The sequence below is a fragment of the Propithecus coquereli genome, unplaced genomic scaffold (assembly GCF_000956105.1).
Source record: "Propithecus coquereli isolate 6110/MARCELLA unplaced genomic scaffold, Pcoq_1.0 Scaffold299, whole genome shotgun sequence".
In the NCBI taxonomy this organism is placed as follows: domain Eukaryota; kingdom Metazoa; phylum Chordata; class Mammalia; order Primates; family Indriidae; genus Propithecus; species Propithecus coquereli.
Window position 1 is genome coordinate 1,422,453 of NW_012148607.1, and position 8,881 is coordinate 1,431,333.

General features: G+C 47.8%; 1 protein-coding gene across 1 annotated transcript in view; it reads right to left on the minus strand.

Moving 5' to 3' along the window:
- LURAP1 (leucine rich adaptor protein 1) overlaps positions 1–6,276 on the minus strand; it is an 11,671-nt gene extending 5,395 nt beyond the window's left edge. Inside the window, exon 1 of the mRNA XM_012648957.1 lies at positions 5,993–6,276. Within this exon, the coding sequence (XP_012504411.1) occupies positions 5,993–6,190 (198 nt within the window). The 5' untranslated portion in view covers positions 6,191–6,276. The remainder of the gene's footprint in view (positions 1–5,992) is intronic.
- Between the last annotated feature and the right edge of the window lie 2,605 nt (positions 6,277–8,881).

Consider the following 8,881-nt stretch of genomic DNA (forward strand, 5'->3'; position numbering starts at 1 on the left):
ATCAAAGACATTAAAATTCTTTAAAAAAAAAAATCACCTTTGAAACAAACAAAACTGTCTCTTTCCATAGATTTCCAATTCCGTTTTGCTGTCATAATAAATGGTAGCTATTAACACTGGGCAACAGAGCAAGACTCTGTCTCAAAAAAAATAAATAAAATAAAATAAAATTCTTTAAAAAAAAAGTTTATCATGAGAAATGGAGGGTACATATTAATGTGCATAGCATGCCATCTGCAAGTATTAATCAATAAATGGTAGCTATTGGGCTCTACATATTACTATGGTTGACTTATTTACTATGTGTGATATTATACATACACATATATAAGTTTTCATCCACAGTTCCTGGCTCATAACTCCCATAGCCATTATTACAGTCTCTTGTTATAATGTTGGGGTGCTTTAGGCCTCAGCAACAGGCCTCAGGATCTCTGTCTCTGACCTTTTCCTGCTCTCCTTTCTCCTGCCCAAGGCAAGATTCTAATCTGACTGTGGGTGATAAGACCCTTATCCCAGAGAGGGTCCTGCCTCATACCCTGGAGAAGGGAATGCTGCACAGAGAGGCTGAGAAGAATCTAAACAGACAGGCCTTGTGGGTTTAGCTCATACCCTTTTTGTCCAGTCACATTTCAACACAGTGTCCATGCTTCAATCGTGGACAACTAGTAAAGTCTCCATAAAAGTCCCAAAGGACAGGGTTCAGGGAGCTTCCAAGTACCTGAACACATGGAGGTTCCTGGAGGGTAGCGTGCCCAGGTAGAGCACAGAAGCTCTGCACCCCTTCCCACACGCCTTGCCCTATGCATCTCTTCATCTGTATCCTTTATAATAAACCAGGAAGTGTTTCCCTGAGTTCAGTGAGCCACTCCAGCAATTTAAGCAAACCCAAAGCGGGGCTCAAGGGAACCCCAACTTGAAGATGGTCAGTGAGAAGTTCCAGAAGCCCGGACTTAAAGCTGGTGTCTGACGAGGGGAGCAGTCTTGGGGATGGAGCCCTCAACCTGTGGGATCTGACGCTCTCTCCAGGTAGACAGTGTCAGAATTAAATGAGAGGACACCCCACGGGTGTCTGCTGCAGAATTGATTGCTTGCTTGCTGGTGGGGAGAAATTCTCACACATTTGGGGCCACAAAAGTCTTACGTGTGAATGATTATTGTTGTGTTGTATTAAGTGAAAAAATAAGAAAAATACGGTTTGGGTTTTTCTAAACACTATGGCAAAAGCATAGAGCAAAATTTTATACCTGAAATTATTTGTGTTTTTGGAAGAATATCACAACTCTAGTTCAATTAAACAAATGATTATTTGGTATACGGATTTTCTAATAATTACAAAGATAATAGAGAAATTATCCCTGCTCAACAAAAACTTGCAGTCTCAATAAGGGGAGATGCACATAAATGAGACAACACAGATTGTATAGACTATGAATAACATGATAAAGGAGATTATCTTCAATTCTTTCATTCTGAGGACAAATACACGAACAGTGAAAAACAACAATCCTACTCCACAACCAAACTAAATGCATTAACCAAAACTCCACATGCTAAAAACACATCTGCTATGTTTTCCCTTTCTTCCCTCCTTTCCTCTTTCCTTCCTTCCAACATCCCTCCCTTTTTTCCTTCTCTCTCCAAAACTTTTATCTCCAGTCTTCTGCTTGATAAAGGAGTAGCTGGTACCTGGTTGCACAGTAAGGGAAGGGATCTTAGAATGTGATTTTTTTTTTTTTTTTGAGACAGGTGTCGCTCTGTTACTCAGGCTGGAATGCAGTGGTGTGATCATAGCTCACTGAAGCCTCAAACTTCTGGGCTCAAGTGATCCTCCTGCCTTAGCCTCCTGAGTAACTGGGAATACAGGTATGCACCACCACACCCAGGGAATTTTTCTTATTTTTTTGTAGAGACAGGACGTTATGTTGCTCAGCTGGTCCTGAACTCCTAGCCTCAAGCAACCTTTCAGCCTCAGCCTCCCAAAGGGCTGGGATTACAGGTGTAAGCCATCTTGCCTGGCTTAGAATGATTCTTAAATATTCAACCAACCCTTTTGTTTTCAGCCCCACCTGTGCCCCCAGTTCCAGAAATACCTAGTGCTTCCAACTCCTGAAACCTTTGAGGGTTTTCATAGTACAAAATGGGTTGCTCTTCAGCTTTCTCCACTGCTGGCTTGGGACTCAGCTTTTTTCAGGTCTGAATTAGTTACCACTCTTCTTGCTGCAGTTCAGCTTCCAAAATGTTGTTCCTATCATCTTATTTTCATTGTCATAATTGCTTCATGCCTTTTTAACATAATCCTTCTACTGGCTTTTTAGGGAAGTTTCAGGAGGGAATGGAAGTAAATGCATATGTTCAATCTGCCATCTTGAACTGGAATTCCCACTGACTTCATTCATTCTTCAAGGCCCAGCTCAAATGCTACCTCCTCCAGGAAGTCTTCCCTGTTCTTCCTCAAGATGGAATTAATGCATTCAGGCATGGGACAAATAGTGAGTGTTTATTGTGGGTGTGGCACAGTGTTAAATGAAGGAAGAAAAGGCACCATTTCTTACCCTCAGAGGATTCACAGTCTAGTGGGTAAGATAAGATAATGAAGCAAGCTCTTAAAATTCAGTGTGGCAAATGCCGGGGGAAACAAGTGCTGCACAGAGGGCTGTCGGTACCTAGAGGGCCATAACCCAACTGGGGGAGGTGAGGAAATGCTCCCTAGGATAAGGGACATGAGCGGAGACCCGAAGGTTAAGTAGGACTTAGCCAAAGAAGTGGAGAGAAGCATTCCAACCAGAGGAGACAGCCTGTTCCTCCTTCTAATCTGAGTGGCCTTTCCAGAGCCAGACCCAGCCATATCACTCTATGGTCAAAGCTCTTCCAGGAGGCCCTTCCTGCATTCCAACAGCACTTATCATCCTATATTAGAGTTGTTAATCTCTCTCCCCTCTTCCCTAACCAGACTGAATGAGCTCCCTGAGAGCATGTCCTGCCCAATTCATTTCTAGTGCTCAGCCTAGGGTTGGGTAGGTCACATTCAGTTCTGTGATTCTTTTGCCCTTCCTCTCCTTGGTCCCTCTGGTGGTCGCCAGGGTTCAGGGTGCTGGGTTATCCTGTGTTGCTGGGAAATGAATCTGAGGACCAGATTCTATAATCCTGTGACAGTGGGATTCCCTGACTGTGACAGCATCACTCCCCAGAATAGAAAAAAGCAAGGCTTTCTTGCCAGAAAAAGAAACACTCATTTCACACCATCTCTTGGAAACGGAGTAAAGGATATACAGCTCAGGAGAGATGCAGCCTCAGTGGCTACCCCAACCCAATTCTCTTCCCAGGGGGGATTCAATCTCTCTGCTCCTGCCCTTAACATCTATATATCAGGCTCTCTCCCAGCCCTGGGGTCCCGGTATGCCTCCCTCTTGCTCAATCCAAATCAGGCCCTGGGGTAAAAGCTTAGAGATCCCAGTCCTAGCTCCCTGGTGGTTGATTGTCAGAATATTGTCACTGAACGGCTCCTACAGATCATCTGGTTCCACAATCCCCACCTCCCTATACTCCCCCCACCACAAGGAAGAAAAACAGGCCAGGAGAGAAACAGGGTCTTGCTAAGACCACAAAATGTTTCAGAAGCAGAGGCAGGACTTGAACCCATGTCTTCCCCTTCCTTGCCGAAAGCTTTTTGTCAGACTGCTCTGTGGAGGTGGGTTGTCGTAGTAACAGTTCTTTGGGTGGGAGAACTGAGGAGGGGAGGTTGCCATCGTTTCCCATTGCCACATATCCCAGCCTGGCCTGTTCACTCAACCTTTGAATGAAGGGGATGTGGGCAGGAGGAAAGAGGCCCAAAGGCAGGACTGGCCTTGGCCTCATGGGCAGGCCTGCCCACTGCCTGCAAGGAGAGCTGGGAGAGGGATAACTGAAGGACAGTCCGTAGAGGGCTTGGACCAGGCCTGCCTCCAGTGGCTCCTAGGGAAACCCCCTGCCCCACCCCTTGTCCTTCCTGGGTACAACCCAGTGGGGCAGGGCAGAGCACAGGAAGAGATTAATGACATCTTGGCCTGAGGAGGAGAAAGGAATGGGGTAGGGATCCTCCCCCTGCTCTGGCCCCAGAAGGTTCCCTCCCTTGTTCCCTTCACAGGCAGCCTCAGGCCCCAGGCCAGCTGGGTCAAGAATACAGAGAGACAAAATCAGAGTCCAATGTGCCCCCTTAAAGTTTACAAACAGGTAGTTTCCACCAAGGCAGAAAAGAGAGCCAGTGAGACTGGGTGTGGCTCCTCCGCTGACTCCGTGTGTAAGTTCAGACAAGCCCCCGAACACTTGCTAGCGTGTTTCACCCGTGAGACGGGGGAAATAATGATCCCTTTTCTCATTTTGATGGCATACAATGTGTTTAAAGTGTCTGGCACTAAGCAGGTCTCAATGTAAAGATGTAAAATGTAATCAGATGATCTGGGTTCAAATCCTGACTCTGCTTTTTACTTTTTTTTTTGGTAGAGACAAGTTCTCGCTATGTTGCCCAGGCTTGTCTTGGACTCCTGGCCTCCTCAAGTGCTAGGATTATGGGTGCATGCCTGGCCTGCTTTTTACTTTTTGCATGACCTCAGGCAGTTACTTAATCTCTCCGTGCCTCAGCTTCTTCATCTATAAATTATCACTTACCTAATAGGGTTGCTGTGAAGATGAAGAGAATATCATGTAAAGTGCTCAGCATGATGCCTGGCACATGCATGCGGTGAAAGTTTTCAAAGCAAGACAGTCTAAGTAGGCTCTTTTTAGGCCTTGATCTACAGTTTGTACAATGAGGCAAAGCCAGGCCCTCCTCCTTGCTTAGGTGGGTACAGCCACAGCCCCACTCTGGAGAACTGGCATTCACCTCCGACCTCCAAGGCTAAGTACACACTTGGCATTCCAGTCCTCCCAGGGAGCCTTCCCTGACTGCTCCACAACCAGGCTCTCCTCCCGCCCGCCATCTCAGAAGGTCAGAGCCCTGGCTTGTCTGGGAACCCCCATGACCTCCTCCTTCTGCTCCCTCACAGAGCAGCCTGGCACAGAGCTGGGCACACAGTGGGGCTCCAGGAAGACTTATTAGCTGACATAGTCACTTGTGAGCTCCTGGTTCTGGGCCAGGAGTGGCTAGCAATTCCTCAGTTCCCCAGAACTGGCTGCAAAGTGGTGGCAGGTGTAAATCACCCGCTTCACCGGAATGCAGCTCTGGGGAGCCTGCTGAGCCCCAGCTGCCCTTCGGGCTCTGAATCTAGACCGGCAGCAAAAGGGAAAGAGGAGGGTTGCTGCTTCCTCTTCTCCTCCCCAGGCAGGTACAGAAGAGATCCAAATATCCAGTTTACCAGGGGGGCTGGCAGGGAGGAGACTGAGTCGGAGGTGAGGGAATAAACACCGATGGTGCTGCCACTACTGTCCCTGCGATGGCTCTAGGAACTTTCAAGTATTTTAAGCGGGGCTGGAGAGATGTTAAGGAAAGGGAGGATGTTTTCAGTGCCCCTAGTCCAGGCAGTTTTCAGCAGATATGCCCTTTACCCAAATCTCTTCTGTGCTGAAGAGCACCACTGCCTCACAGGAACCAAACCCTTTCCCAGTTGGCAGGAGGAGAAAAACTGGTTGGTTGCCTTACACACAGGGGCTGGGGGAAGAGGTGGCCCGGTACGGGTGGGGGAGGATTTATGCTGCACTATGTTCTCAGAACTTCCCAGCCCTCACCTCCCCGTTGCCAGTTATTTGACAGGAAAAACTTCCAAGAGCCTGTGCCTCCCACCCCAAGTCCCCAGGACCCATCAACAAACACCCCACTCATCCTGGGGGGGGGGGCAATTAATGGACGTCACTACCCTCCATCCCAGGATTTATGGATTGATCTGGGAGGGATCCTGAGGAGTTAGGTGGGGAGTTTTAACTCCTTCCTCTCCAGCCTAAGTCTGGGGGCATGAGTTAGTCCCTTCTGGTCCTACGATGGGGACTCATCTCCCTGGCCCGTAGAGTCCACACTCACCAGCTCCATCCTCAGCGCCATGATCTTGTCCCCCAGGCCGTGGCCCGAGCTAGGCTCAGCCGGGAGCAGCAGGGCGCCAGAGATTCCTGGCTCCCACTCGCCGCGCAGCCCGCGGAGCAGCCCTTCAGGGGTCTTCCTGCCCACCTTGCCCTCCACGTCTCGCAGGTCAGGTGTCTGGGACTCCACTGTCCCCTCCATGCGGGCCCAAGCCTGAACAGGGCTGGGCGATCGGACGCCGGGGTCCCGCTCCCAGGGGTCCTCCCTTCTCCGCGGCTACAGCCGAGCGGAACCGGTGGGTCCCCGCCCGCGCGGTGCGGGGGCGGGAGGAGGGCACCGTAACACTCAGAAAAGCCGCGCAGCACCGTGTGTAGATATATATCCGAGTGCTGCGCACACAACTTCTGTCCCTGGGTGGCGTGGGGCTGGGCAATCCTGGATTTGGATGTCAAGGAATACTGGGAGACCTCAGCGCCTTCGCTCATCCTGGCACTGAATCCGGCCAGGCACAGAGTCGGCGCCCAATAAATAAGTTTGCTGAATGAAGACAGCAGCTTCGGTCAGTCAGGGATGTGGGAGTTTAAGGAACAGTGGTACAAGAGAGTTGCAGAAGGTTTGGAAGGCTTCCTGGAGCAGATGAAATGGGTCTAAATTGATGGCTGGAATTTAGCTTCCCACCCAGGCTAGAATTCAGACTAAAGAAGCAGAAAGGCGCAACCCGTGCGGAGCAGAGGTGAAGCTGAAGAGATCCACATGGGCTTGATCTTGGCCTTACAAGATGCTTCTTAAGCTTGATTGTGCATATGAATTATCTGCAAATCTTGTTAAAATGCAGGCTCTGATTCTGTAAATCTGGGGTGGGGCCTGAGAGTCTGCATTTCTAACAAGCTCCCAGGCGATGGTCATGTTGCTGGTCCAGGGACCACACTTTGAGTAACAAGGTTATAGAAGATGGTTCTAAAGTGTTTGGATTTTATTCTATGAGCAATGAGGAGCCACGAAAAACTTTGGTTTGTTTTGGCTTTGACTCCAACTAATTCCAGCCCATGGTTACAGAAGGATTTACAATGAAAAGATAATTACCCCTGCCCTACCCTTTCACAGCTCTAGGCCCACTCCCCATTAGCAACCATTTTGATTTTTTTCCCCTGGCATTTTTACTCATAACTCTAAATAATAGCCTTATACCACTATTTTTGTTATTTTTTCTTTTTTAGAGACAGGGTCTTGCTATGTTGTCCAGGCTGGATTTGAACTCCAGGGCTCAAGCCATCATTCCACCTCAGCCTACTGAGTAGAGCAGGGATTAGAGGAGTACACCACCATGCCCAGCCACACTACTTCTCAATTTTAAACATTGTCTACTGACTTCCTATTAAGATAAATATGGATATATGGACTTAATTCACACTCTATACTCATACTTTCCTCCCCCATTAGCCCTATATATTTCTGTCATTACTTTTAGTTCACCTAATGGTTACCTTTGTAATTTTAAGTAACATATGCTTTCTTAGGTTTTTTGTTTTGTTTTGTTTTGTTTTTTGAGACAGAGTCTCTTGTTCTGTTGCCCTGGGTAGAGTGCAGTGGCATCATCAAAACTCACTGCAGGCCGGGCGCGGTGGCACACGCCTGTAATCCTAGCTCTCTGGGAGGCCGAGGCGGGCGGATTGTTTGAGCTCAGGAGTTCGAAACCAGCCTGAGCAAGAGCGAGACCCCGTCTCTACTAAAATTAGAAAGAAATTAATTGGACAACTAAAAATATATACAAAAAATTAGCTGAGCATGGTGGCGCATGCCTGTAGTCCCAGCTACTCAGGAGGCTGAGGCAGCAGGATTGCTTGAGCCCAGGAGTTTGAGGTTGCTGTGAGCTAGGCTGACGCCACGGCACTCTAGCCTGGGCAACACAGTGAGACTCTGTCTCAAAAAAAAAAAAAAAAAAACTCACTGCAATCTCAAACTCCTGGGCTCAAGTGATCCTCCCACCTCAGCCTTCCAGAGTGCTAGGATTACAGGCGTGAACCATCATGCCTGGCCTTTTCTTAGTATTTCTTGACCCATGCACGGAAGGGTTTTACATTAGTAATTAGCAAAACATTTGCCTTTGTGAAAAATTACTCTGGATTTTGCAAGGAGAAAAGGATTGCAGGAGTAAAAATCTAGCATCAAGGAGATTAGCTGGAAGGCAAGAAATGGAAATGGCCTAGACCAAGGGGCTGCCTGTGAGGTTGGAGAAGAATTAGACCAGAATGGAGGGCTCTTTAGGAAGTAAGATTGACAGAACTGGGTGACTGATTACATTCATTTATAGTGGCATTCAAATTAAATATTTGTTAAAAAACACAAATGAATGATTTCAACAAATATTATGGAGAGGCTACTATGTGCTAGCCATTGTGTATGGTGTGTAGAATACAGAGTTGAGCAAACAAACCTGGGCCAGTCCCTGGAGAGAGACAAGGAGTCAAGGTGACTCCCAGCTGTTTGGCCTGATGCAGTTCACCAAGGGAACCCAAAAGAGATCTGGGAGTGGGAGGAGATGAATTCCAGCAATCTTGGTGTTGAGTTGGAGGGGCCGTGAAGTTGCCCAGCAGCAGGTGGACAACAGTCAGCCAGGAGCTCGGGAGAGAGGTTAGGACTGCCAGTGTGAGTTTGGGAATCTAGATGGTAACAAAGGTCATGAAAATGAATGAGCTGTTCCATGCAGAGTGAGTTTGAGGAGAAAAGAGGGTCAGGAAGGAACCCTGAGGGACATCTTTTCAAAATGCTAATAAAATGTGTTGAATTTTCTTTCATTCTAAAACATACCTATTAGGGGGAAAAAAATCACCCGTTGCTTCAACTACTAAGACAAGTACTATTAACATTTTGGGAGATACAATCCCACCATTC